The sequence below is a fragment of the Dermacentor andersoni genome, chromosome 2 (genome assembly GCF_023375885.2).
Source record: "Dermacentor andersoni chromosome 2, qqDerAnde1_hic_scaffold, whole genome shotgun sequence".
NCBI lineage: Eukaryota > Metazoa > Arthropoda > Arachnida > Ixodida > Ixodidae > Dermacentor > Dermacentor andersoni.
In genome coordinates, this window is record NC_092815.1 from 67,728,370 (window position 1) to 67,756,365 (window position 27,996).

The window sequence follows — 27,996 nt, forward strand, 5'->3', positions numbered from 1 at the left end:
TGACCTGGAGAGGCAGAGCAGAAGGGTGGGACTAAAAATTAATCTGCAGAAAACTAAAGTAATGTTTAACAGTCTCGGAAGGGAACAGCAGTTTACGATAGGTAGCGAGGCACTGGAAGTGGTAAGGGAATACAACTACACTTAGAGCAGGTAGTGACCACGGATCCGGATCACGAGACGGAAATAATCAGAAGAATAAGAATGGTCTGGGTTGCGTTTGGCAGGCATTCTCAGATCATGAACAGCAGGTTGCCATTATCCCTCAAGAGAAATGTTTATAACAGCTGTGTCTTACCAGTACTCACGTACGGGGCAGAAACCTGGAGGCTTACGAAAAGGGTTCTACTTAAATTGAGGACGACGCAACGAGCTATGGAAAGAAGAATGATAGGTGTAACATTAAGGGATAAGAAAATAGCAGATTGGGTGAGGGAACAAGCGCGCGTTAATGACATCTTAGTTGAAATCAAGAAAAAGAAATGGGCATGGGCAGGACATGTAATGAGGAGGGAAGATAACCGATGGTCATTAAGGGTTACGGACTGGATTCCGAAGGAAGGGAAGCGTAGCAGGGGGTGACAGAAAGTTAGGTGGGCAGATGAGATTAGGAAGTTTGGAGGGTCAACATGGCCACAATTAGTACATGACCGGGGCAGTTGGAGAAGTATGGGAGAGGCCTTTGCCCTGCAGTGGGCGTAACCAGGCTGATGATGATGATGAGGATCTGTATCCGAATCAGCTTTCTACATTTAACGTGCGGGCGAGGGTGAGGTAAGGATAAAATATTATAATCAGCCGCGCCCAACTAGTGTGTGTCTTACGGCATAAAATCATTGGCTTATGAAATGCTGGAACTATTTATCCTTGTTCAGAGACAGCCTACATAGCGTTGCAGTCTCAGTATCTTACAATCATCAAAAATCTGATCAACCTCTCACAGGTATAACTGTCGATTTTCATTGTGTTATCACGACTTATCGTAGATATGTTCCTGCGAATGACCTTGGTCTATAACGTGCAGAGCCCTTTCTGTACCAATAGGACACTGACTTGAAATTTTTCTAAAGGCACGTGTCACTTCTGACTTCGACAATTTAATTTTTAGGCTGTTTCTAAATAAGAGCTACACTATCACGGGTTTCCCGGCAGGAGGAAAAACAACAGATATTTCGTATATTGAAAAAAAAAATGAAGGCCAATTTTTTGTGACGTGTACTGAAAATTTGCACTGTATAGGTTGCTTATGTGCTCTGAAAACAGTTACTGAACAGTCGCTTTCTACCAGTTTTATGGGTTATACATGCCATTTAGTTTTCTGCCCCGATATTCTCGGTAAAATAGGCGGGGCACGTTGTATATATTTATTCTAAGTACGAAGCAATCTTCTAAGTGACCAGCGAAATATGTTTATTCTTTGTAGGTTCATTACAGCTTTTGTAACAAATTACTCATTGAAGCGTTCCAGGGTTTCATACTGCTGGTAATTGAAATGTTTCCCAGACTTCTAAAATAACACCATGAGAGGCGGTTGAATTCCCAAGAAAAAATGTGGAGTACGCTGAAGCTTCGCCTTTAAGAATAGAACGCGATAGCATTCAAAGAGCCCTGACTGCTTCTCAAGCTTCCCGGCAACTGCAGCTTATGTAACCATAACGTTTACCGGGAAACGCTTGCGGCAAACGCTATGCACAAAGGCGAGATTTCTGATAGAAACGCGGCGTTTTGCGTAGGCCAATCTCCTGTTATTGGTTTGCACTTTCAATATTTAAGTCCGGGAAGATCTAACATAAAAGGCATGTGCTGTCGGTGTATCTTTCTTTTTTCATTACATTTGTCTGTGGGCTGTCATTCTCAAAGTTCTGAGGAATAACTTTGTAAAGAATGAAACAGAAGGTATGAACAACTTTGTGATAGAAGAGTGATTGGGTATACGTGGTTCGGAATGATCTTTCGCGAAAAGACGGTCGACGCTGAACATGGGACGCCAACGCCGAGTTTTCTGAGACATGGGGCCCTTAACACTATCACGTTTATCGAGAAAATATTAAGCGCAATGTGTTGCGAAACTTTCATTTTTCTGCTTTAAATGCAAATGTTGCACATCGTTACTAAACCCCCGTTTCTCCTCGTAATTTCGTGCCTCATACGAGAAGGGTAGTTTGTTTCCCCAGTATCCTCGGTGAGCTAAACAAGGCATCTTATTTACATAGGGGAAAATTAGGGGCTCGTTGTGGCCAACGTGTAGGCAATGTTCCAAATGGATGGGTTTATTGCGCATTTTCTAGTAGAATACGTATGCAAGCAGTCCATAGCGTTACGTCTGTTTGACGAAAGATGTAAAACTTAGGCGGCTATGCTGGCATAATTACAACAACAATTGAGATCAAATTTTGCGAACATAAGGGGAAGAATACGCCAAGTTTATTTGCGATGGTAAATACGTGTCAATCAAATACAAGGTTAAATAAACTAGCAAGTGTTCGAAAGTATCGCGCTGTTGCCATTAGCTAGGTTTCCCAGCGTTAGAAGAGAACTCTGCGTTTCAGATATTTATAATTTGAAGGAATAGCCAGCACCCGCCGTAGTTGCTTAGTGGCTATGGTGTTCCGCTGCTAAGCACGAGGTCGCGGGATCGAATCCTGGGGTGCGATTTTGTAGCAATTCTATTACTTTTTCCATGCCTTTTGCCGCCATCACTGAGCAGCCATTGGTCGAAAATGACCGGGCCGCGCCCATTTTGTCTGTCAATCACGCGACGTCAGGAACCCGCAAAAACTGTAATCGTCATCGTGACGTTGAGGCACTCATTATGCGGAGCAAAAGGCACGGATTTTTGGAACGGCCTGAGGCAGGGTCGTTTCCGAAGGCATGAAAAAAATGGCCGCCCCTCTGATCGCTATGGCCGTGGCTCTTCGCCGTCGCCGGCGTGAACAGGGAGAGCCAGACGACGCGTTTGACATGCCGGATGACCATTTTCGACGGCGTTTTCGCCTCTCGAAGGGAACGGTGCGGTTGTTGTGCGAGGAACTGGCGGGGGAACTAGAAGCTGAGCGAGCGACGGGACTGTCGGTGGAGCGGAAAGTGTTGTGTGCGCTGCGCTTCTTTGCTACCGGGAGCTTCCAAGCGTCCGTTGGGAGCGAGGAGACGATCCGTGTGTCGCAGTCGACGGTGAGCGAGTGCGTGCGACGTGTGGCAGAGGCTGTCGTGAACGCAGGGGCCCGCAACAAGTGGGTCCATTTTCCAAAGACAGCCGAGGAAAAGGCAGCCGTGAAGGAGGGTTTCCTTCGGCGCGGCGTTATCCCCGGCGTCATCGGATGCGTAGACGGCAGCCTCATAGCCATCATCGCACCCAAGGGTGAGCGCAAGGCTGTGTTCATGTGCCGCAAGGGATACTACGCCCTCAACTGCATGTTCGTAAGTAAAACTCACGTTTTCTGCGATCCTTTTTGAAAGTTACGTTGCTCTTGCCAACGGGCACTTTCTCTGGTTTACGTTTTACCTCAGATCTGCGACGCGGACATGAAAATCTTGGCCTTGGACCCTATGCGACCGGGGTCGGACCACGACGCTTTTGTCTGGCGGACGACATGGTTGCGCCGGCGGTTCCAAGCGGGGCGCATCGTGAATGCCGGGGAATACCTCCTCGGTGAGAAAAAAACATTTTTTTTTGGCGCAGTCACGCTTCAGCAGCGCAGAACGCCGTGTCCGCTCCAACCCAAACTTTTAACCAAACCACAAGAACATCAGTAATTCCGGAGTAAAAAAAGAAAATTAAGACATTGACTGCCACCATTGGCAATGTTCGAAGTGTTAAGTTACAAGCACATTATGTGTCTGCGAGGAGCTGACGAAAGCAACACGTATTAGTGCTTTCTGCACCCAGTGACTGCCAGAAGCAGAAGAAATGAACACACATTACTGCTACTACTGTCATTGATAGCACCAACAAGTGTTGATTTCTTGTTTGTGGCAGGCACCGCGTACACTTGTAAATTGGTTAAGAGTTTGTGACGGGTATGGACATGCTCAACTCATGCTTTTACTTGGGACTTGCAACCCTGAAGTCTACCTTTGTTGAATGATGCTGTAGCTTTCCTCAGTTGACAACTTGCCTCTCGTCAGCGGAGTACTCAATGTACTATTTCCATCTTTGTGCAGGTGACAGTGGCTACCCCTTGGAGCCGTGGCTCCTGACCCCGGTTCCTGGCCATCCTCCAGTGCACACAGCCGAGGGGCAGTACAACACAGCACATGCCGCCATGCGTTCCGTAGTGGAGAGGTGCATTGGGCTCTTAAAGAGCCGTTTCCGCTGTCTTCAGCGATATCGCACCCTCCTCTACGAGCCGGAACGTGCAGCCAACATTGTCGCGGCATGTGCTGTGTTGCACAACCTTCGCCTTTCTGAAGGCGACGAGTCAGGCGATGACAGTGATGACGACAGCAGCAGCAGCAGTAGTAGTAGTGAGCTTGACAATAACGGCGACCCCACGCCACACAGTCTGCCCCGTAACACGGGCTCTAGAATGCACTACTTGAGAGGGCGGGCTGTTCGCGACAATGTCATTGGCATGTTTGGCACAACCCGTGCGCAGCACATGCGTTATTTGAGGAGCGTGCGGCGGCAGCTGCGACGTCAACAGCAGCGTCAGCATCGTTAGGTGCATGCACACAGTTTTAAGTAATTGCATTGTGCATTTCATGCTGTGAAATTGCAGATACATTTCCCGTGCTAAGTTGTAGTTGATGTCTGCGTAATGCAAAGCATTCATGATTTGTTGAGAAATGTAAAAGTTGTTAAAAAAATTAAATTATGGGGTTTTACGTGCCAAAACCACTTTCCGATTATGAGGCACGCCGTAGTGGAGGGCTCCGGAAATTTCGACCACCTGGGGTTCTTTGACGTGCACCTAAATCTAAGTACACGGGTGTTTTCGAAATGCGGCCGGGATTCAATCCCTCGTGCTCAGCAGCCTAACACCATAGCCACTGAGCAACCACGGTGGGTACATAAAAGTTGTGTAGTGAAGGGTTATGTAAAGCCTGCACTTATAGTAAGTAAAACAGTATCGTTAGAGGTGACACATGAGATTGAAAGCAAGCTAAAAATAAGTGCATATTCAAAGTGTCTGCCACAATTTGCTTGTTGCTGCTGTCGTCATCTAGATGCATGTAGCCTGATTCTTACTCGTATCCCCTTACGCATTGATGGACATAAGCGCCTGTCTCCTCACTTTCTACTAGCACAGAGAAGCTCACAGAAGCCAAGATGTACAGTGCACGTCACACCTTCCGCTCCATGGAACGTGCTGTTGCACGCGCAGCTTCTAGGTCCTCCACCATTTTGTCTCGCAACAACGGCAAAGTTCCTTTCGAGTGACGAAAATGCCGTCCAACTGGTCATCCGACATGTCAAACGCTGTGGCTCCCGCGAAGTGTGTGCACGCACGAGCAGTTGACAGATTTCAACAAAGTGACCTCACTTGTATATAGCAGAACTCAGCAATGTTAAACAGTAATATTTGTACAGTGCAAGCTAGCACTAGAAATGTGGTTGCGATGTGTAAATAAAAGCACTAGAGGAAAACTGCACCTTTCTGTATTTCAGCCTTCAACATACACTTGTTTATGTACACATCACATGCGACAGTCTCTACATTGAAGAAGTGTGAGAATCATGAGTACTCAGTAGTAGAGACATTATGCAACATATCACAGACATGTTGGAATAAATATCGGATCACATTGTTCTTGCATCATAATATATCACAGGTAACGGCATGCATCGTTTAAGAAAACTGTTGTACACTGCACAAGTACACAGTAATAACAACTGGCTTAAACTGCACCAGCAACAGAAATGAGCAGGTGCTTAAATCACATGCCAACCGAATATTTATCACAGCGAAATGTATAGGTACATCACTACATGTGAAAGGAACATGCTGTTGTGGTGCTCAAAGTGAAAGAGCCATAGCACCATATTATGATATTCAGTAAGACAAACTGCATAAATATTACACACAAATTGCACCACAAGGGCTAAAATACAATGTATCACAACCTGAAAGATTACTGAATGACAACAAATTGTTTGATAATGAGACAGATGTGCAAGAAAAGAGACATTCCAGCTCAGTACGTAGTGACACAAACAAATATGCATATGCAACAAACAAAAAATAAACATTACAAATGAAAAGAAGGAGCATAGGCAAGGAATTTTCATAACTTTTTTCTTTTTTACTGTGTATATTGACAGGTTGCTTTCGACATTATAGTAAGGCCTGAAAATTTCACCATTCGATGACAAGGATTAAATTGTAGAACACTTGCAGTGTGGCGTCGTGCTTAAATTGACATGACAATAACTAGGCACCTCAAAATTGCAGTGCCACAGTCGGAATGCCCACACACACCAGGCCTACAGGCACTTTTGCAGGTGAGCCTGATGGTGTGCACGCTCTTATGGCTGAAGTAAACCTTGAAGAAAAAATTCATGCTGCAACGGCTATGCTACTTATGGTTGCATTAAAGGGTGACTTCAGCAATTATTTATTTGCAAACTAGCAATATTTGCCCTTCATATCATTAATACATCAGCAAATTTTAAGATAAGTTACAAATTCCTTGCCTATGCTACCTTTAATTATGTGGGGCCTGAGAGGGGGGAGGGGCTTGGCTGCCACCATGCCCCAGTGCAGCCAGCAGCAGCTGAAGCAGGCGCTCGTTGGTCTCGTGCGACCGACGCGCCACTTCGAGGCGTTGCCGCTGCACTTCGAGGCGCTGAGACTCCACTTCCCGCATTGCCGCCACCTCCTCCCCGAGGTGCCGCAGGCTCTCCATGTGGGCCTCGTGGTGCTGCCGCAGGCTCTGCAGGTGGGCCTCGTGGTGCTGTTAGCAAAGATGTGTAATTAGTTTAATTACAGAAGCTCAGTAACAGGGCCTTTGTGTGTTGCATTCATCCCCATTTGCAGGCTATTGTCTTGTCATTGTATATTCAAACACTGGAAATATCTTTCTGGCCCATCAAACTTGTGCCGTCGCATTCCATTAAGAAGTGTTACATTGCTATACCTGCTTCCTTGAATTCAACGCCACTTTTTTCTTTTTGCCACATAATTGCGTAGATATTTACACATGTTATATCACGCGAATGTGTACAAGATATCACCACAGGACTACACGTATACATTATGCTTGTTCACTGATTAATATAATTTTTAGAGAGGTCATATGCTCATCAATTTCATACGCAGAAAAATATACATCTGTGGCCTTGCACATACCTGCCGGTTTTGTTCCAGCAGTTGTTGGCGGAAGCGAGTGTCCTCTTGAACTCTGGCTTCCTCCAACTGGCTCTGGCGAACGTATGCGGCAGTAGCCGTCATCACAGCACCATCAAGTTCCTGCTGCCTGGGCTGTCTACGGGGTGCCCGTGGCTCTCGAGGGGTAGGCTGCGGCACCTGGGGGGTAGGCTGTGGCACCTGCGGGGTTGGCTGCGGCACCTGCGGGGTTGGCTGCGGCACCTGCGGGGTTGGCTGCGGCACCTGCGGGGTTGGCTGCGGCACCTGCGGGGTTGGCTGCGGCACCTGCGGGGTTGGCTGCGGCACCTGGGTGGTAGGCCGCGGCACCTGGGTGGTAGGCCGCAGCACCTGGGGGGTAGGCTGCAGCACCTGGGGCGTAGGCCGCAGCACCTGGGGCGTAGCCGGTGGCTCTTCATGCAAGGCAAAAGCAAAGACTGCTCATTCACTGTTATCCGACCTACACAGATTGATTGTCCTAACCAGTCACTTTGAAATGTCATTATAGCTGCATAGCTACAATAATGATACACAAAACAGGTAGTTAGAGCAAAAGATGCCACAGAAAGTTGCTGGTAGCAGTAACCCATAAGAAGCACAAGGAATCTCTATTACAACATCAAGTCATTTGTAGTCTTGCATTTCTCCTTCATGAATGAGAGCTGGATGTTGGACACAAAGGTAATAACAGCAGAGTGACGTACTTTACTTCATAGCAAGATCATACAGCAACTGCAAACAACAATGCTACTACAAAAGCTAGGTCACTGCCTTACGTGTAAGACCACTTGGCCCAGCAACAGCTGCAGGGCCCGACACCACGAAAGCAGTTGTCGCTGGTAGATTTCTGCGGGAACCGCTGGGCCCTGCAGCTTCCTCTGAACTTGCCTCGTCCTGCAATCAGAGTAGTGTTCAGACATTGCGAGCAGTGTGTGCAATGCGCATCATGTACACAAGTTGCTGCTCAGAGTACATAACCTATATTGTCACTTGCACAAAAAAAAGGGCTTAAAAATTTTGCAATATTGTGTTCCAATGTAATGCTGAAAATTTGTGAGGTCACAGCAGGTCACACAAACAACACTTTTTTAAATCCAATGTACGCACCTCGCTATCGGGGAAGTACTCAGGGGGGGAAACAAGGACCCCTCCTGTCCTCATAAGGACGTCGAGGACGCGGCCGTCCACGCCACCCACTTTGCCACCTCCAGTAGCCCTGCAAACACGGCAACAACGACAACGTGGAACTACGTTACTGTCAGCATCATTAGAAGCTCACCTCTTCTCGCTCGCGGCCCTGGCCGCTTCTTTTTTCGCTTTATGGGCCATCTTGGCCCAATGGTTCCGCCAACGGCTGGTGGCCTTTACGGCTGGCCCCTGTGCGTTAAGCACCGCCGCCACCTCCTCCCACAGTTCGTTTTTTCGAGCAGCAGTCATACGTGGCGAGAACTCTGTAGAAGCTCTCGCCAGGTATGGGTGCTGCTCGATGAACTGCACGAGAATAGCCGCCTGCTCTTTGGACACCCGCGGCCCTTTTGCTGCCATTTTCTCTTTGTCAAATTGGGAATTTCAGCCGGCCCGCAGCACAGTAAGAAATTTAGAGGCAAACATTCTGTCTAAGCTAAGCGCCTGCATAAAGTGCTCACTACGACTTATTTCTGCCTTTTTATACCACTAATGTAAAAAAAGGTGAAGTCACTACTCACATTTAATGTTGTAGCAGCTTCTTTCTCGGAGCGTATCAGTGCAGGAAGTATTACCGATGCAGCGATAACTTTAAGGAAGCTATCGTTATGTCATGGCGGTGCCCTATGGAAAATGCCTTGACAGTTCTCGATCCACTATGTTGCAAAGTTTCACCTCGGGGGCTACGGATAATTCTTCTTGGCTCTTCCTAAAGAAGAAATTATCACACGTCAGACATGCAGCGAAAACCACACGACAATGCAAGCACTACACGAGCAATAATTACTCACCTCAATCAGTATCTGACGGGGGCGGGGCCGCAATTACGGGCACGCAAGGGGCTGTCAGCTGTTCAGACAGACACGCTAGGGGCTGTCAGCTGTTCACAGGTAAACAAAGGCTGCCATTTTGCTTGCGCTCAACGGCATGGATTGGATGCACATCCGACTACTATGTGGCTACGACTTCAAAAATAGAGCACTTGCGTTTGCATTTCTTTGGACTGCGGCAGCTTTTGCGTTGTACTGTAACAAAATGAATTTGCTTTACGCAGCATGGAAGTCCGCTTTTATTAAGTGCCGTTTTACAAAACAAATTTGCTATACAGTCCCGGAAAAAGAGAAGAGAATACGAAAGAAACATCCGGCCAATGAAGGGAGCTTCTGATTGGACGATCCAAGAAAACGTCGTGCCTACGTACACACAATTTCCAAAATCGGTGACGTCACGCGAGAAGGCATTGGCATGAAAAAAGTCATTTCTACAAAATCGCACCCCTGGCTACGGCGGCCGCATTTCGATGGGGGCGAAATGCGAAAACACCGGTGTACTTAGATTTAGGTGCAAGTTAAAGAACCCCAGATGGTCCAAATTTCTGGAGTACCCACTACGGCGTACCCCGCTACGGCGTGCCTGATAATCAGATCGTGGTTTCTGCACGTAAAACCCCATAATTTAATGAAGGAATAGCCAGCATTTTATGTGCTATATGGCGCGTAGTTCTAGCGTTTCTGGCTCATTTAGAAGCTACGAGTCCATCATTTAGAAGCTACGAACGTCCATCCTTTTACTTTTTGATGCCTGATACATTAGTTTCGTCTGGTGTCCTCACTGAACTAAAGGAGGCCGCTTCGTTATGTTTGGTGACTGTAAGGACAAGTTAATGGGTGATGTGCATGTAAGGTTCAAAGTAGATGGGTAATTGGGGCTTTCGCAATAAATTACGTATGCAAGCACGTATGCGAGAATGTCTAACGAGCCGGGAAGAATTGAGCCCGCTGCCCTGGCAGAGCTTTAAAACCACCAAGACAAAATTTAGCGAAAAATGGCAGTACGCTATGGAAACTACATGTGCGAACTTAAATGCGGTTGGATAAAACACAGCCTTTATAAAAAAATTCTTATTCAAGCGTTAGAGCGTATAATATGGCCGCTATCAGCTATGCTTCGCAGTATCCTGACAGCTGTAGGTTACAAGTTTATATTTTGTGGAAAAGGGAAGGGGAGTCATGGTAAGTGCAATGTGCAACAACATTGTTACGTTCCTTTTCCAGTTAGAACCGGTGTCAATAATTACTGAACCGTCGTTTTTCTTTCCCTATTTTTCAGGCGTCATAACACATTCGAACTTGGTTTCAGCGATGTCCTGGGGGAACTAAACAAGAAGTTTCGTTTATTTTAGGCAAGAATAATGGGCGCCTTATGGGCAATATATGGGTAAACTTCAAAGACAGGGGTCTAACTAAGATATTTTCAGTAATTTACGCATGCAAACGATCTGGAACTTTATGAATGTGTTTTGCGAACAAAGAATTATGCTGTTGCCTTGAGGAAATGTGAACTCAACCGATATCAAATCTAGCGGGAATTGAGTGGGGTTGGGGCAAGGAGGGAGGGAGAACACAATAATAAATCATCAAGCCAGCAACGAACTAGCCCATCTATGTTTCTTAATCAAAGTAAATGCCATGGCGAGGTAACATATGGGTTCATGAGTGACTGGCTTTTTTAAAAATTCAACAAGAAGCACTCCAAAGCATAACATGCGGGCAAGTTATCCAACGGAACAGTCATATATATATATATAGGACAACTTTTTACGGTATGCGATATATTTACAAGAAACTGAAACATTTATTGCAGCGGTTGGAAAGAAACAGCTTCGCTGGAAATGGGGTAATAATTCTACAAGGTTGACCACATCTGCTGTCTTTTTTCTTTTTGCGAATATTTCAAGTAATTTAATTTGATACTACTTCGTTGCGTATAACCCCGACTATACTATTACTTAACCTAACGATGCATGTATACTGTAGACTTAGACACCAAGTACAATTCTTTGCTTAATCATTAAATTTATTTGTTGCAAATGTGATATTCTTATGTGTGGTGTACTGCTGCTACTGGGCGGGATCCGGGACCTCTGTGAAGAACTAATTTTCTTTTGTTCCTTCATATTCTTGAGAGTTATTTACTTGCGAGGAATAAATGTAAATGCAAATAATATTTCGGTCTCCCACGTGTGATTGATAAATAGGTCTATGTCTGTTAAATATATGTGCAACTGGCAGAAGCATTTCCAGGCTCTTTCACTTATTCTGATAGCAATTATATGGCCACTCCAGGCGCATTTTTGCTGTCGCCGTTACCGTCGCCGTGGTGTTCCATGTGAAAATCCCAAGGGCAACACCACCGTCGCCGCGCGTCGTATCTTGGGGCTCAATCTCGGGTGCGCAAGGGCGGGAAGCGGGGAGGAAGCACGCCATCTTCCGTCGCGCAGGTGGGTCGGTGGTTCGTAGCTGTGGATGTGCTGTGTCCTCGCCGCTCAGTTCGCGTCGAAGGGATAGACAGCACGAAGGTCATTTCGCTCGCTGCTGCTGCTACTGCGCTTCCTGATATATATATATATATATACGTGTGTGTGTGTGTGTGTGTGTGTGCGTGTGTGTGAGTGTGGGAGAGAGAGAGAGAGAGAATGGTCAGATCGTTTGCGGTTTGTCCCCTCCCTACCCCAACTTGAGAAATAGTTATTACGCCACTGTTCCCAAGGTGCTCGGCACGTTCCAACGCTCGTTTCGCGTCCGCCAACTGGCATTTTCCTACCTCAGTGGAGCCCACGAATGCTTCGCGACGCGCTAAGCGTCTCAGCGGCCCTGTCCGCTGCAGAGGCTCGCGCCGCTACAGTAGACATCAAAAAAGAAAAGAACTTGGCTACGATAACGAGTGATGATCTCTCGGCGAGAGAAAAGCTCCAGCGCGTTAACGAAACCACCCTTAATAGCAAAACTTACCCTGTCCACGTCTATATCGCATCGCCCGCAACTCGTGCAGAGGTGTGATTCACAACGTGGAACAACACCCCAACCGAAGAATTGATACGAAAACTCCGAGCCCCAGATTGTGAAATTATTACAACTTGTATGATGGGTAAAATAGCCACTGCAAGCATAACTTTCAAGGGCCCGCATGTACCTCGCCAGTTCATCTTCGGCGGAGATGCATACCACTGTGTCCCTTACCGACCCAAGGCATATATTTGCTCAAGATGCTTTGCTGTTGGCCACCGATCAGGTGTTTGTTGCGACAATGGAAAACAAAGGTGCAGAATACGTGGAAAAACTGTCGGGGATCCTATAGAGGATTACGACTACAAACCAGGCTGCCCTAATTATGGCAAGAACCACAAGGCATATGACCCAGCTTGTAAAGTGTGACAAGCAGCTCAAAAAGCGGTCAGAAAGGCGGCCTATACCTGAAGCGTTTACAACAACGAAAGGAGTACAAACAAACGAAAACGATCACTATCGCAAGCGAAATCCCAAGCCAAAAACGCAACTCCGACAACATATCGAGAGACAGATGTAGCTTCAGAAGCCGTCAACAGTCCAGGGGCCGCAGCCGATCCAGGGGCCCCAGCCACTCCGAACTGCTTTTCCCTTTGCAGTTCTCGCAATTTGAAATTCCCTAAGTGACATGCTTGAAAACGTACAAAGGTAAAGTCTGACAAACTTCTGAGCATTATTTTTTTCGCATATTACGGGAAAATAAAGCCACATGGTTTATTTAGAAGTGGAGCAGTGCCGGCCAAGCTAGATGTGCGCTGGCGGCAAGGCCGGGTTTCGGCTTTTGCGGCTAAGGATTTCATTTCTACGCCGCAAAAGGTTATAAGAACATTTGATTTAGCACACAATGCACACGCCAAAATTTACTCAGCCATGAAACAAAGCACTATGCGTGGTAAGTCTGCTTAGAGGGCATTAAGGTGCAAGGACTTCAGAGAAATGACGCAAATTTTTCCGTGAGAATCGAACAGCAATGCACAATGCAGAAGCTAACAGTCATCTTCGCACTGAGCTACCGCTTTTACAACATATTTCCCAAGCAACCAAAATATAGAAGATGTTCTTGGGCGAAAAGAATAAAACTGTTAAAGAAACACTTAGCTCTAATCAGTCCCACAAAACGCGGCGGGATGTATGCACCTTACAAACGAGACGAATCGTAAACCTAGTACTCGAAAAAAAAATCAACAGTTCTGCACGAAGCAACCAGCAACCCTAGACACAGTTCAGCATGCGCGAAGCGACGCATAATACAGATCCAGAAACGTAAAGCGCGTGACAGCTGGTGCGACTAATCCATCGGGCCGTATAAAACGAACAAATCCAGTTTTTGCAAGCCTCAGCAGAGGTAGCACAATACAAACGCACTCGCAATTTCATGTGCCCTATAGCTAGAGCAACATGCTGAAGAAGCGGCGAACAGTAGAAGCGACAAGCGGCATTCGGAACATAAGCGAAATGTATTTGACGCGCATGCGGCAGGGCGGACAAACCGAACTAAAACGTGGGCAGGTCTTGATGACCATCGTCGCTACCCCTGTGTAAAGATTCCTCAACGCAACAAGCACCGACGTGGCAAAAGAGAGCGCGTAAACAAGATATTTCTCGCCGAACTGCGGCGATTCATTGCTGCCGTTGCTCCCGCTGATGAGCATTTGCAGGGAATGATTAGAACCATGTCTGCAGCAAGTTTTTGCAGGTGTTTCAGCACAGGGACGCGCAACAATTGTTCGTCGACATGCCTCGAAGCTTTAGTTAGGCCGAACATGTCGCGGGTATTTCTTATTTCTCTCCGAAAGCGTGAATAAAATGGGGAATCACGAGCAGCGACGCAGAAAACTACCGGCTGCCTCCTTTCCCGAGTACACTTAGCAAGGTGACCATCAGTAGCGAGTTCGCCTCGCCGCGCACTACGCGTACAGATCCCATTTCGACGACTGATGACTGTGCTCGCCGCTATCACTGTGCATTGAGCTGCACTTGTTTTTCTGGGCCCAAGTTCGCCAAAGAAAAAGTGTCGTATTTGTGACTCGCAGTTTGCGTACTGTGTCACTGTCAGCACAACGTGACAATAGAAAATGCGTTGACAGCGGGTACAGGGAAGAGAAGAAAAAAAAAAGGAAAATCAGGAGGCACGCCAGAAAGGAAGGAAAAGGAAACTAAATGTATTCACACCTGCCATTTCCTCTTGCCATTCTTTAGTGTGGTACCTACACTTCAAGCAAACAACTATGCGACCGAAGAAAATTACTCCTCCGTCTCTGAGCGTGATAGGATGCTTGGGGAAGAGACTACCTTGTATACGAATCAGAGGAACCTTTCTCACGAATTATTTCGCAAGCGCGCTTTTGAAGATAGCGAAACTTTTTCGTAGTCTGAGTGGGATGGAATATTAAAATGCTAAGATATTCCGCCTTCTATCGTGGGAATGCGAGCTTCGCTCTTGCACTTATTCAAAAGCTTGCTTTTCTTTACGGTCACCTTACTGCATGCCGATATCTGCATGCAAAGACATGTAATAAAGGGTATGCGTATGCTCGAAAATAAGAAGAGAAATTATTGCTGAGACCAGAAAATAAAAAGTTGTATCACATCACCGCACTGTGAACTACCCTGTGCGTGAGGCGGGGCAGTGTGGAGGACCAAGAAAATTGTCGCAAAATAATAAACAAACAAAAGTAGCACCTTAATCCTACATAACATATCTCAGCATAGTTTCCCATTGTGTTGCAAGCGCAGAAGTAAGAAAGGAAAGTAGGGGGTGAATGGGGAGGGAGTGGGGGGCGGTGTTTTCGTTCTCTCCACATCAGCGCGTAAAGAGCGCTGGAGGGCGTTTCGGGCGCATGTCCGTGCTTGTTTCTGTATAAGAAACTCATTGATGTGACGTTCCATTTATTTTCTCCGGTTTCTCGGCCCCCGGTCTGTTTATCTTCAAATGACGACCTGTCCCCATCGGTATTCGTATAGAAACCTGTCCACCGTGCTGTGGCATGCTAGCATTCCTTCGTGCCTTTGTTTCGCGTGAGAAAAAGAAAGTAAAAAAGAAAAACAACTATCTTTCGTTTGCACTCACTGCTCGCAGCGCCCATCGGGGGAAAAAAAAAAAGGAACGTGTGTGCAAGGCGCTCGTCGCGAATGCCGAGGTATTTCTTTTCTTATAGCGCGCCAATTTCTTACACTACTTCGCTTCCGCTTAGGGAAAACAGGCGAGCAAGTATCAAAGCTTCTTATCCCCAGTGTCAAGACCGGCTCGTGTCGTTACAGCGGGCACTGCTCAGTGCGAAAAAGTGCAGTTGGCCTTTTATTGTTTTCTCTCCCTCCCTCTCTCTCTCTCTCTCTCTCTCTCTCTCTCATTTTGTATCTACGTTCCATTCGCGTACGCCGCTTCGAATTTCTGGGCGTTCGAGTGGTAGTTGCAAATTGCATTCAAAAGAAGGCGAGTCGTAAGCGCAGGCGGAAAAAAAAAATGGAGAACACGACGCCTCGCGGGGAGCCTCTTTCATGAGGGAATAAGATTCTAAAGGAATAGAGCCCGTACAGAGCGAAGATAAGCCTGGCTCGTTAACTATGAAAAAGAATGTCGAGCGTCACATTGATTTCCCAAGTTCTCGTTCTTTCGGTACAGACATGTTCAATGGAAAACGCCTGAGTGGCATAATGTACGTGCAATCAACGACATTTGCCCGGGGCTGCTTGAGATTTTCCTGCACCCGCTGCGATATACCTTGGTGGCTATGCCGTTGTGCTGCCGAGGTCGTGATCCCAGGTTCGATTCCTGCCGCAGTCAGGCACGTACGCAGGATATTTTTCGGGGGGGGGGGGGGGGGTACTTTTACTAGCACAAATGTGACTTATGCCCACCATTTGCCCTAAAGACGCGTAAATCCGCAAAAGAGAATTGAAATACCGTGTATCTCACAGGTAGGCCTGTGAGATACACTTTTTGTTTACTTGGCAAACAAAGAACCACATCAAATGGACTCGCGCATGAAAGGTGAGCGGAAATAACCTTGCCAAGAACAAGTTAACAAGCGAAAGTGCAAAATAAAGATTTCTAGTAACGTTTTTTGAATTGGCCCTGGAAGAATTTTAGATAAATATATATTTGCGCAACAGTCACAGTTCTTTTGCATCCCTCGTTTACTGCTCTACCAAGTAGCAAAACCGACTCATGTCGTTGTTTCGGAAGTTGCGTAACGATGCGTGGTCACCAGTCCCGTACAACCGCCTAGAGCGCAGGACGCTGCGGTTCAAGACGTACTGCGCCCACCGCACAAGATCAGAACCCCCTCCCCTTTAGCACAGCAGGGAAGTGGCTACGTCAGGTGGCTCGATTGATAACTGTAGAAGCATAACTCAAAACACACGGAATTATTCTCCAGTTCCGAGGGCGTTTTCTCTACTTCTTAAATAAGAATATGTTGATCCATAAATATTTTCACAAACAATTCTCGCTTTTCCTCCCTATTTGGCTGTTGCCTTGTTTTTCTCATTTAGTAGATCGCTTAATTTCTCATCTCCTTGGGACTCTTGTTTCCAGTTGCCAATTTTGCACGAAACGTGCTGTACAATAAGCGAAAAACTACATGAGGTAACGGGTGACAGTCATATTGCTTATGGGTTTAAGGGTTATTGGAGGGTCTGATGATGAACGCTTTTTCGCAATATCTTATTTTCCACCCTATCTAACCCATATCGCGGATATATGGTTCCGAGGATCTGCCAGCGTCGCGACGAGCTGTCACTCGAGGAAATAATGAAACAAAAGGAAAAGTTAAACGCAACTGGCGTTTTCTCCGGCCACAACTCGTTCCACGAGCTTACAGACCAGCCGACTATGAACCGAATCCCTTTCCCGACCCCTGGATTAGTCTAAACAAAGAAGATTGAACTAACGAAGCAACAGGGAGGCGCGTGATCGTTGAATCGACGGTGACATAAAAAATGTGTTGGGCATTATAAATAAATAAAAATATTATATTTAAAACAATACACTACGCCCTGCCTGCTGCAATAGATGGTGACAACTGAATTCATCTTGAGTTCATCGCGCGGGCACCGATTCTATGACAAAACTGGCCTCCACACCCCAGGAGATGCCGATAACTACCGCCATCCAAAAGGAGTGAAAAAATTGACAACTATTCCACTCCGCGAAGATTGAACGGCAGCGAAAGCTGACGACAGTCAAAGCTCTCAAACGAAAAGCAAAGTGTTTCACATCCGCTGCGGGTCGGCCTGAATATAGTGTAATATCGGGCCGACCCGCGGCGGAGGTGAAGCAGGCGTTAAGCACCCCGCATACGTGGGTCCATACCGAAGGTAGCGTAATGCCGGGCCGACCCGCGGTGGAGGTGAAGCAGGCATTAAGAACTCCCCATATAAGTAGGCCGATCCCGATGATATTGCAACACCGGGCCCACCCGCGGCGGGGATGAAGCAGGCGTTAAGCGCTCCCCACACATGGATCCATCCTGAAGGTAGTGCAATGGAGGGCCGACCCGTGGTGAAGCTGAAGAAGGCATTAAGAACTCCCCATACGTAGGCCGATCCCGAAGATATTGCAATACCGGGCCCACCCGCGGCGGGGGTGAAGCAAGCGTTAAGCGCTCCCCACACGTGGGTCCATCCCGAAATTAACGTAGTGCAATGCCGGCCGACCCGCGGTGGAGGTGAAGCAGGCATTAAGAACTGCCTATACGTAGGCCGATCCCGAAGATATTATAATACCGGGCCCACCCACGGCGGGGGTGAAGAAGGCGTTAAGCGCTCACCTCACGTGGTTCCATCCCGAAGGTAGTGCAATGCTGTGCCGACCCGCGGTGGAGGTGAAGCAGGCGTTAAGCACTCCCCATATGTGGGCCCATCCCGAAGGTTCCGAAGGGCGCGTTGTAGGTTCCCGAGTCCACAGGGGTATGTGCCATTGATCTTGGACCCTTTTTGCACTATCACCAATATCGGCCCACATGATGATTTTTTCTGTTAACGGACGCCGAAAAAAACTAGGGAAGTTAGTCATACATTGCTTTCGCTGTAAAAGGCAGCAAAATGTTGACCGCCGAGTAGATTGATTTGTCAAAGCTTTAGGAATGTGTGTGAGGAGTGGTGCCTTGGGCGGATAGGGCGGGGGGGGGGGGGGGGAAGGTATGCCGCTTAACTACGGGGGGGGGGGGGGGCCCGTGCCCCCCCTTGGGTACGTGCCTGGCCGCAGTGACCCCATTTAGCTGGGAGCAAAATGGAAAAGAACGTTCGCGCACTTAAGTTTCAGTGCACATTAAAGGAACCCATATTCAATTTCTACCTGCACCCTCCCACTACGGCGGGCCTCATAATCAGGTCGTGGTTTCGGAACGTAAAACCACATAATTTATTTCAGTTTAATTCTCTTGCCACACGGATAGGTAAATGCTTCACAATGATTTCATGAGAATATTGCGGAATCCTCATATATTATACAGGACGAAAAGTGGAGGTGAGTAATCACACGAACTTAAGAAGGGCACACAAGTTCTTGCACTGCGCTGTGCGGGCGTGCATGCATGGGTGCGTTCGTGTGTACGTGTGAGTCTTCCCGAGCTTATGTCTGTCTGCGTTTGCCTGTGTGTGTTTCTGGGGCACTCTTTCTGCGTGCGCGCACGTCTGCCGAGTGCTCTGTTAAATATATGTTGCTGTGGGGAAATTAGGGAAGAAAGTCCCTTGGTTGCTCCGTTTCTCTTAGTTTTACAGGAGAAGACATAACAGTAATAAATTGAGTCTCACATCACGTATTTCAATACCTATACTTACCTGAAGTCCCATGTGAACATTAAAAAAAAATAGCAGTTTTCTTTAATGTGAATCATTGCAAACGATAACAAGGCGCCGCGTTGAGCTCGAATGCTTCGCACGCTGTTTTAACAATACGCGCAGGCGACATGGCTCAACGCAGCACGTTGGGCAACGACTGCTGCGTATCAAAGACAACGCCCTAGTAGATACCGGGCATGTCACAACGCTTGTGCAATAATTAACGCCGACAGCCACGTTACAAGCGTCGTACCCCGATGGTGCACGCCTTGAGACCGACGGAAAACCGTCGGCGTTTGCCAGCGCTCAGTGAAAAGATTTGATAGGTTTAGCATGACGCTTACAATCCGTTTAGTTCAGACCAGTGTATGAGCACACAGCTGCTCAGGAATGCTAACGTGAATGCATACAACGCTCATATCAGCAGCGGAAGCCAGAATGCTTCTTTGGTTCCGGCAGAGCTTACTGAGCGAAGGGGAGGTGTGTGTAGACTTAGCTTCGTCGTTTTTTAGCAGCCACACGCACTGCGCATCTGAGGGCCTTGTAACCATTTACTTGCAAGCTGTGCATGTGCCGTCGATACTAGGACAGCCCAACGACATCGGCACCGACGGAGCGATAACGCCCTGAGCGTCACTATATTTGCGATCAGAAGAAAACGTGGGATGCGCTTTACACTTCTCCAACTTTCGATGAAGCAGTCTCTCCAAGCGCTAACATAAATAAAAGGTCTGAAAGTACAGCTCAGTTCTAACACAGTCTATTGTCCTCATAGAACGAACCAATGAATGAATAGGGCCAGGTATGGCCAAAGAGCGCCACGACAGTGTTAATAATTTCGCGGTGGTATGATGAGTTCTGTGAAGTTGCTGTGACGTGGCTGTAAAGGGGCCTAAAAAATAGTCGCTGTAAAGTGCGTAAAATCTACGTGCAATAAGATTATGGCGGTGACTAATGACGAGTACTATGAGCCTTACACTGCATTGCGGAAAAATCATTTGATATACAGAACATGCGAGATGCAAATATTAGCTACAGCACAACTGTCTCACCAGAACCCTTGAAACACAAGGGCCTGGAGGCATGTGCTATACAGTACGACTATCACAGCGGCATTTTCTGAAGAGAGGAAGCGCTACGAATGTATGAGACTAATAACATGTAAGACCACATCTCTGAGGATACCTAGGACTGTGTTTGTATTAAAAAGCGGTTCTGGGCCGGGAAACATTACAGGATGAAGAGGAATGTGTTGCCGGTATGCCAAGGGAAAATGTCTCTTTCTCTGAGATTCGGCTTCCCGAGACGCCAGGAGGATGGGAAGGACGGTCAGCTTTTCCCTGCATCTACCACAAGTTGGAGGGTCATTTCCGGTGAGTAGAAAATTATGGTTGCCAAATGTGTGTCCTATTCCGAGACGACAGAATAGGACGTTGTTCCGCGTGATTTTATCGCAGAGGGCCAGAATCCTAGCTGTGGCTTTATCGCGTGGAATTTATTATTGGTTTCCGTGTCGCACACGCGTCGCCAATGTTTTCGCAGTTTCTTTTGTAAGAAAAGCCTCAGATCTGTGTCAGACACGTCAGCGGTAGGGTTTACAGCTTGCGATGCGATCGACGTGGCCATCTTATCCGCTAGAACGTTACCCTCCTCCCCTATAGCCAGGCACCCAGCATATAATGATATGCTGGTTAGATATGTACTTTACACAAGATGGAATAGAGTTCAATAAATACTCGATTTTTGTGTGTACAGAGTTACATCAAGGCCTTCACGACGCTTAGGGAGTCGGTATATATAGCTGCTTTTCGAAGTTTTGAATTTCTTATATGCTTCACAGCCGACAATAGTGCATAGGCCTCGGCCGTAAAGATACTTGTTTCCGGATGTAGTACATGGGATTCTGAGAAGCATGGGCAGAAGGCTGCATAGAACAGCCCGGCATTTGACTTCCAAGCGTCTCTGTAGAACTCTGTGCAGGAGTGCTTCTGCTGGAGTTCTAGGAAATGCATTCCGATTGCGATCTTTGGTGCGTGCTTTGGAACTTCTAGAAAGGATATGTCACATTCTACCACCTGCCACTTCCAAGGTGGTTACAGCTTGGTTGGATGCATTAAGCGAAGCTCGAGGAGTGGGACATGCATTTCATTGGTAAGCTCCTTCACACACAGCGAGAAAGGCCGCTTTACAGAGGGACGATTACGGAAAAGTCTAGCACACGTCATACCGTTAATGGTATTAAAACATGGATGTTCGTGGTTAGAGCGTATTTTTCGAAAATATGTGAGGCTGATGTAAGTTCTCTGCATATGGAGTGACCATTCATTTGATTCTGCATATAAGCTTTCAAAAGGGCTTGTCCTGAAAGCGCCAGTGGCCACACGGATACCTAGATGGTGGACAGGATCTATAGCTTTTTTAGTGCGCTTGGAGCGGCAGAGTTATATACGACGGCACCATGGTCCAATCGCAATCGAATTAGGCTCTTATAAACATTCATCAGGCACTTCGTGTCGCTACCCCATGTTGTGTGGGATAGAATTTTAAGTAAGTTCATTGTCCATAGACATCTTTCTTTAATATACTTAATTTTCTGGAATGAAATTAAGCCTGGAGTCAAGTATAATACCTAGAAATTTATGTTCTTTGTTGATAGGTATTTGTTGTCCACACAATTCCACACAAGGATCTGGAACCAGGCCTCTCTTTCTTGTAAAAAGAACACGAGAACGTTTGTGGGGGTTGATTTTAAATCCGTCTTTGTCTGCCCATTTGGACACCTTGTTCAAGCCCTGCTGTACCTGTCTCTCGCATAATGTGATGTTACAGGATTTGAAGTCGATTTGAATGTCGTCCACGTAGACGGAATGAAAAATGGCAGGTGGTAATGAAGCACGAAGGGTGCTCATCTTCACAATAAAGAGCGTGCAACTAAGCACACCTCCCTGGGGTACACCAGTTTCTTGTGTAAAAGATCGCGACAATACGTTGCCGATTTTCAAGCGGAAGATACGATTAAACAAATAGCTTTCAATTATGTTCAGCATAATTCCACAGATACCCATTCCCGACAAGTCTCGCAAGTTCCCGTAACGCCATGTTGTGTGATGCGCCTTCTTCATATCGAGGAATATCGATAAGAAAAACTGTTATGTACAAATTGATCGCGGATATATCCTTCAATGCGCACAAGATGATCAGTTGTCGACCACCCTTCTCTGAAGCCACACTGATAGGGATCAAGTATATTGTTGAGTTCAAGGAAATGTATGAGTCTGCGATTAATAATTTTTTTTTTCAAAAAGCTTACACAGGCAGCTTGTAAGAGCTGTCGGGCGATAACTTGCCGCCATGGAAGGGTCTTTCCACTGCTTCAAAATGGGGACCACAACCGCTTCTTTCCATGTGTGTGGAAGGTATCCGGCAGCCCAAATAGTGTTGAAAAGTGCGAGTAGTGTAACTTGTGGGTCAGTGTGTAAGTTTTTGATCATGTTATACATGACTCGATCAGGTCCCGGTGCAGCGTTCTTGCATGAGATCAAGGCAGCTGTCATATCGGCAATACTGAATGGCCGGTTATACGCTTCGTCGTGTCTGCATTTGCGTACAAGTGGCTTAAGTACTTCTATTTCTTCGTATTTAAGGAAAGATTGAGAATAGTAGATTGAGCTCGACACACGCTGTAAGTGTTCCTCAAGAGAATCTGCCTGGTCTTGCAAGGTATTCCCTTGATCGTTCACCAGAGGCAACGGATGGATTTGCTGCCCTTTTAGCTTTCTTAAGCCACTCCACACTTTTGCCTCCTGCGTGTATGAATTAATGTAGGAGAGGAACCTCACCCAGCTTTCTCTCTTTGCCTGACCTCGTGTCCGCCTTCCCTGTGATTTAATTTGTTTAAACTGAATTATTTTTTCGGCATTAGGCGATCTGCGCAATACACCCCACGCCTTGTTCTGTCTCTTTTGCGCCTCTCTACAGTCTTCGTTCCGCCAGAGAACATGTCTTGTAAGTGAACCACCATTCGTCTTCAGGATTAACTTTTCGGCTGCTTCAATAATAAAGTCGATAAAATATGCCACTATAGTAAAATAATTTGTAAAATCTCTCGGTAAATAAGACAATTCTTTAAAGTGCTCCCAATCCGCCGCTGCTAATTTCCATCGATGAATATGCAGATGGTTCTTATGCAGAGTTATCAGGTTTAAAGTTACAGCAAAGTGGTCACTTCCATACAATTTATTGATGACGGACCATTCTAACTGAGGCAGAAGAGAAGAAGAACCATTTGCTAGATCCATCGCATAATACAGGTTGTGTTGGACACTGTAATACGGTCGGCTCCTTATTAAAGAGGTACGCACTAGAGGTCAGAAGAAAAATTTAAATATATCGACCTCTCGCGTCGCATCGCGAATCGCTCAACGTCGTGTTGTTGGCATTAAAATCACGCATGAATATGTAGGGGTCAGGAAGCTGATTAATTAGGTTATTGAAATCGGTTTTTCTTAGATGATTAGGCATGCATATAGAACACACAGTCACCAGTTTGTTAAAAAGGATTGGCCGAACTGACACTGCCTCAAATGGCGTCTGGAGGGTGATGTGTTGACAGGCTACAAACTTGTCCGCAACTATTGCAACACCGCCGGAGGCATTAGCCTCGGTGCGGTCTTTACGATATGGTATGTACTGACGAAGAAAGTTTGTGTGTGTGGCTTTCAGATGTGTCTATTGAACACACAGCAGCTTTGGATGATGCTTGTGTAGAAGTTGTGTAATATCGTCTAGGTTGTGAATGAGTCCTCTAATATTCCATTGTAGTATTTATGTCTCCATTATGGTAAATGTGTTGGTTGCTGTGTGATTAAGAGAGGAGGATTAGCTCACGGGCCCTTTGCAGGCGCTGTGATGCGAGTTTTGTCTTATTTTAAACAATCGAGACAGCCTCAGCGCTCCTTAGGCGCTGGTGGCGCCGTCTGGCTGGTTGTTGTGTCCATTGCCTCTTGCGAGGCGCTGGACACGCGCTGTTCCGAGCGCTGTGTTTGACGTAAAGGCCTCGGCACATTGGACGAGATCTTTGAGGCCACCTGCCCGGAGGTTGATAGTCCCTTCTGCTGGGGTGGCGAAACAGCACAAGCTGTAGCCGCTGGGGGGCAAGATGGCGTCACCGCCTCACTGCGTGTGGGCCAAACAGCCGCCGGAGACCGTTGTGGCGCGGCCCCCTGACGCGCCACTTCGGCAAAGCTGACTTCAGGAACGTAGGACAACCGCCTGCGTGCTTCCTTGAATGAAATATTTTCTTTTACTTTTATTTTGACAATTCCTTTTTTCTTTTTTCCATGATGGGCATGACCGCGAGTACGCGGCGTGCTCCCCATCACAGTTCACACAGTGGAGAGAGTTTTCACACGATTCAGCGGAGTGCTCATGAGCACTGCATTTTGCACAAGTTTGGCGGCCGCGGCAGTTCTGTGAGCTGTTGCCAAATCGCGGGCATTTAAAACATCTCAGAAGGCTTGGGACATATGGTCTGACCCGGATCTTCACATATCCTGTCTCAATACTCTCAGTGAACGCATTTGAAACAAAGGTAAGAATTAGATGTTTTGTTTTAATCTCTTTTCCATCGCGCCTTAGCAGGATTCTCTTAACATTGATTACGTTTTGATCGATCCAGCCTTCTAATAATTCAACGTCCGTAAGCTCCATCAGATGATCATCAGAAACTACATCACAGGTTGTGTTCATCGTGCCGTGCGGGGTCACTATCACTGGGACATCTCCAAATGATTTTAGGTTATGCAGTTTCTCGTGTTCTTTTTGTCGCGGAGTTCCAATGAGAGATCGCCGCTAGCCATCTTTGATGCTTTATAGCCTGGTCCAAGTACCTGAGTTAGGGATTTCGAAATAACAAAATGTGAGATTGTTCGTGCTTGTTTTTCTTGTTTTTCAGAGTGGATGACATGAAATCGCGGGAAGGTTTCTTTTTGACGTCCAAAAGATTCAAAGATTTCTTCGGTGCGCCCCCTCTTCAGGGAGCGATCAGGTAGGGGGGGGGGGGGGAAGGAACTATCCATAAGCGAAAGTGTATTTTTCGGCAGTAGCGCCAGCCACCCACCATGGAGCCCTACAACGGGACGCTGCAGGGCCTGTAAAAACAGGGCCTGCAAACGCCAGTTGTACGCTACCACTGTAACCAAATACGATATAACCTAGGTTGGCTACTCACACAAAGTTAACCCTTGCTGCCTGAAGATCGGAATTAATAAAGAAATGAGTAGGAGATAGGAAAGATGGAAAGTGAGAGACAGAGAGAGAGAGAGAGAGAGAGTCGAAGGTTGGAGGGATACGGACAGGAAAAGGCAACTACCGATTTTCCCCGGGTGGGTCAGTCCGGCGGTGCCGTTTACGTGAAGCCGAGGCCAAAGGGGTATGTTGCCGCCACCGAGGGGCCGTGAAGGTCCAGACACCCGGCATTGGCTCAACCCCCAGGATCCCGTTTTCCCCGGACACGGCTAAGCCGCGCACGGTTAGACGCGGGAGGGTACAAATCTCATGTGCTCGGGTACGTGGTGTCGCAATACACCAAACGCCTGCTGAAGCAGACGCCCCTGCGGGGAGCACCTAAGAATATGCTGCTACACAACCGCAATTATAGAACTCTGTGTCCACTAAGAAGTCGTTCTTTTGATGCACTTGACGCGTTTCCACACCCTTCTTAGTTCACTCGGTGACGTTTCTGCACAGTGTTTGGGCAACTCAAGAGCACACTATATTTTTATATATATATATATATATATATATATATATATATATATATATATATATATATATATAGCGGCGTGTGCTGTAGAGACGGTTGTATGTTGTATTACCGTATGTCCATGCTAATTTTTTTTATATCGGACGTGTTTAAACGGAAATCAGTTCTGCAGAATGCTGACAAGGGGGAGGAAGGTTCATGAAAGGGAAAATTGTCATCCAGCCGAATGTTGCACGAACCTAGAAAGGAAACCTACGCGGGTTTCTCAGAAAGAAATCCCGGAACAGGACGATTTTTTTCTCAACTGAGAAGCTTTCTTTCTGAGAAACCCGTATGGGTTTCGTTTGTAGCTCCGTGCTACGTTCGGCTGGACGACAATGTTTTCTTTCAGGGCGCGTTATAGTAGCCGAGCTATTTAACCGACGAATAGGGGCTTCTAGGGTACCCTGTGCTTCCTGCATGCTGTCGCCCAGAAACACTTAGCCACTTGTGACTCTACATCGCTCACTACTTTAGAAAGGCTGCTGCTTGCTCGACTTAACGTGTGACATTCGCTACCTCACAGGCTGTGTATCCAGACAGAACCAAGCTCATGACCCACTACAAAGGGGCCCAACTGGGGTAGTGCAGAGTAGGGTATAACCCCGTGTCGACGCTTGGCCAGCGTGATGACGCGTTAAACCGTCGTTTGCCGGCACTTTATTAAAGTTATCTCTATCCTATCCTAAGCTCATCAGAGCCTTTATATCATTTTTGAAGGAAAAGCAGCTATACTACCAGGTTTAGTCAGGACATTCTTACTAATGATGTGGGAAAACTTTGTGCGAATTTCAAAACTTTGTGTCGGAGCGTGCGTGTGTAAGGCATGTTCGTGCCGTTCTGTTGTCCTACATTCTGCGCAGGTCACATTCGACCCCCGAATAAGAGAAGAAAAGGCGATTTACCAGCAATATCATAGCTGGAAGTGCCATACGCGAACCTTACAAGAGGCAATGCAGCAGCACTGCAATCTTGGTGGTCGGCGGAAACATACACCATCGGTAAACTTTCGGTTCAGCTGTGACATCAGGCCATTCGTCTGTGGATCGTAGGCCGTAGACAACTTGTGTTGCGTGAAGCAAGACCTTAGTACGCATCGACGGTGGCGCGGCTAATAGGACGTACACGGGTAATGGCGAACCTCGACGTACAGTAGGTGACATTTACGACACACTTGTTTCCAGAGACGGACAAGAAAAAGAAGTAGGCGAACTATTACCGCGTGACGGTGTCTACCATAGCCATGCTATTTCCTGCTAAGTGCACTACCGACGTTGTGGCCTAGCAGTATTCAACGACTTCTTTGGTTGACTGACTTATTAACAGCTGGGCTACCCCATACTTGGGCCTCGGCATGGGTGTGTACTACTAGGTATGTGCCACTGTGGAAAAAGGGGTACGCAGCCATTAAATATGTCTACTCTGTTTCGCCGTCTCTCTTTCTGTTTCCTTCTTACAACTCTCTCTTCCCTTGCCTCATTCCTCAGTGCAGGGTAGTTAACCAGATGTTTTCCTCTGACTAACTCTCCGTGCCTTTCTCCTCTTTTTCGTTTCTCTACATATGTGTGGCCACTTCTCTGTGCATGCAGCTCTCCACATCACTCGTGCCTCGACCTTAACTGACATCGCCTTGGCCATCGTCACATGTAAGCGTCGACGTCTCACAGTGTGCCCACATAAGCTGGTGTGTACGTCTCGACATAACTTGTGAGCGGTGTAGTGAATAATTTCATGTCTGATACAGGCGAAATCTGGTACTGCTGCAAGACTGATTTATTCAGTGAAATGCATGAAGTAATATACAGTGGTGTCGTTGCTTATCGGCACGATTTACGACGAACGATGCACTGTTGGCGACGCGCTTAGTACAGCATGGGTTATCACAGATAAACGTTGCACAGTATTAAGCTTGTGACATAAGCAGTGCACAAACATATATATTCCATAAGGTTACACGTTGCATGAAATAAACAGAGTTGTACGCGTCGCATTTAGTTGTATAGCACTTTTTTGTTAATGCGAAGGTAAATGCCTCAGGGCATACAGGGGTATGGGATGGGAGTGAATAAGGACGATTAAA

The 27,996-nt window shown here is 46.9% G+C and overlaps 3 protein-coding genes across 3 annotated transcripts; 1 reads left to right on the forward strand and 2 right to left on the reverse strand.

The window, feature by feature from the left end:
• The first annotated feature begins 2,639 nt into the window (after positions 1-2,639).
• On the forward strand, positions 2,640-5,584 carry LOC129387692 (putative nuclease HARBI1). Its single transcript, XM_055077058.2, has 3 exons — positions 2,640-3,414; positions 3,505-3,646; positions 4,159-5,584. The coding sequence occupies exons 1-3, from the start codon at positions 2,869-2,871 to the stop codon at positions 4,656-4,658; spliced, it is 1,188 nt and encodes a 395-aa protein (XP_054933033.1). The 5' UTR covers positions 2,640-2,868; the 3' UTR covers positions 4,659-5,584.
• On the reverse strand, positions 5,580-8,065 carry LOC129387693 (uncharacterized). The gene is made up of 2 exons (XM_055077059.2): positions 7,287-8,065; positions 5,580-6,891 (listed from the first exon to the last, which is right to left on the reverse strand). Exons 1-2 carry the CDS (start codon positions 7,386-7,388, stop codon positions 6,643-6,645), a joined length of 351 nt encoding a protein of 116 aa, XP_054933034.1. The 5' UTR covers positions 7,389-8,065; the 3' UTR covers positions 5,580-6,642.
• LOC140215830 (uncharacterized) lies at positions 8,061-9,001 on the reverse strand. Its single transcript, XM_072286134.1, has 3 exons — positions 8,581-9,001; positions 8,409-8,517; positions 8,061-8,195 (listed from the first exon to the last, which is right to left on the reverse strand). Exons 1-3 carry the CDS (start codon positions 8,844-8,846, stop codon positions 8,061-8,063), a joined length of 510 nt encoding a protein of 169 aa, XP_072142235.1. The 5' UTR covers positions 8,847-9,001.
• Between the last annotated feature and the right edge of the window lie 18,995 nt (positions 9,002-27,996).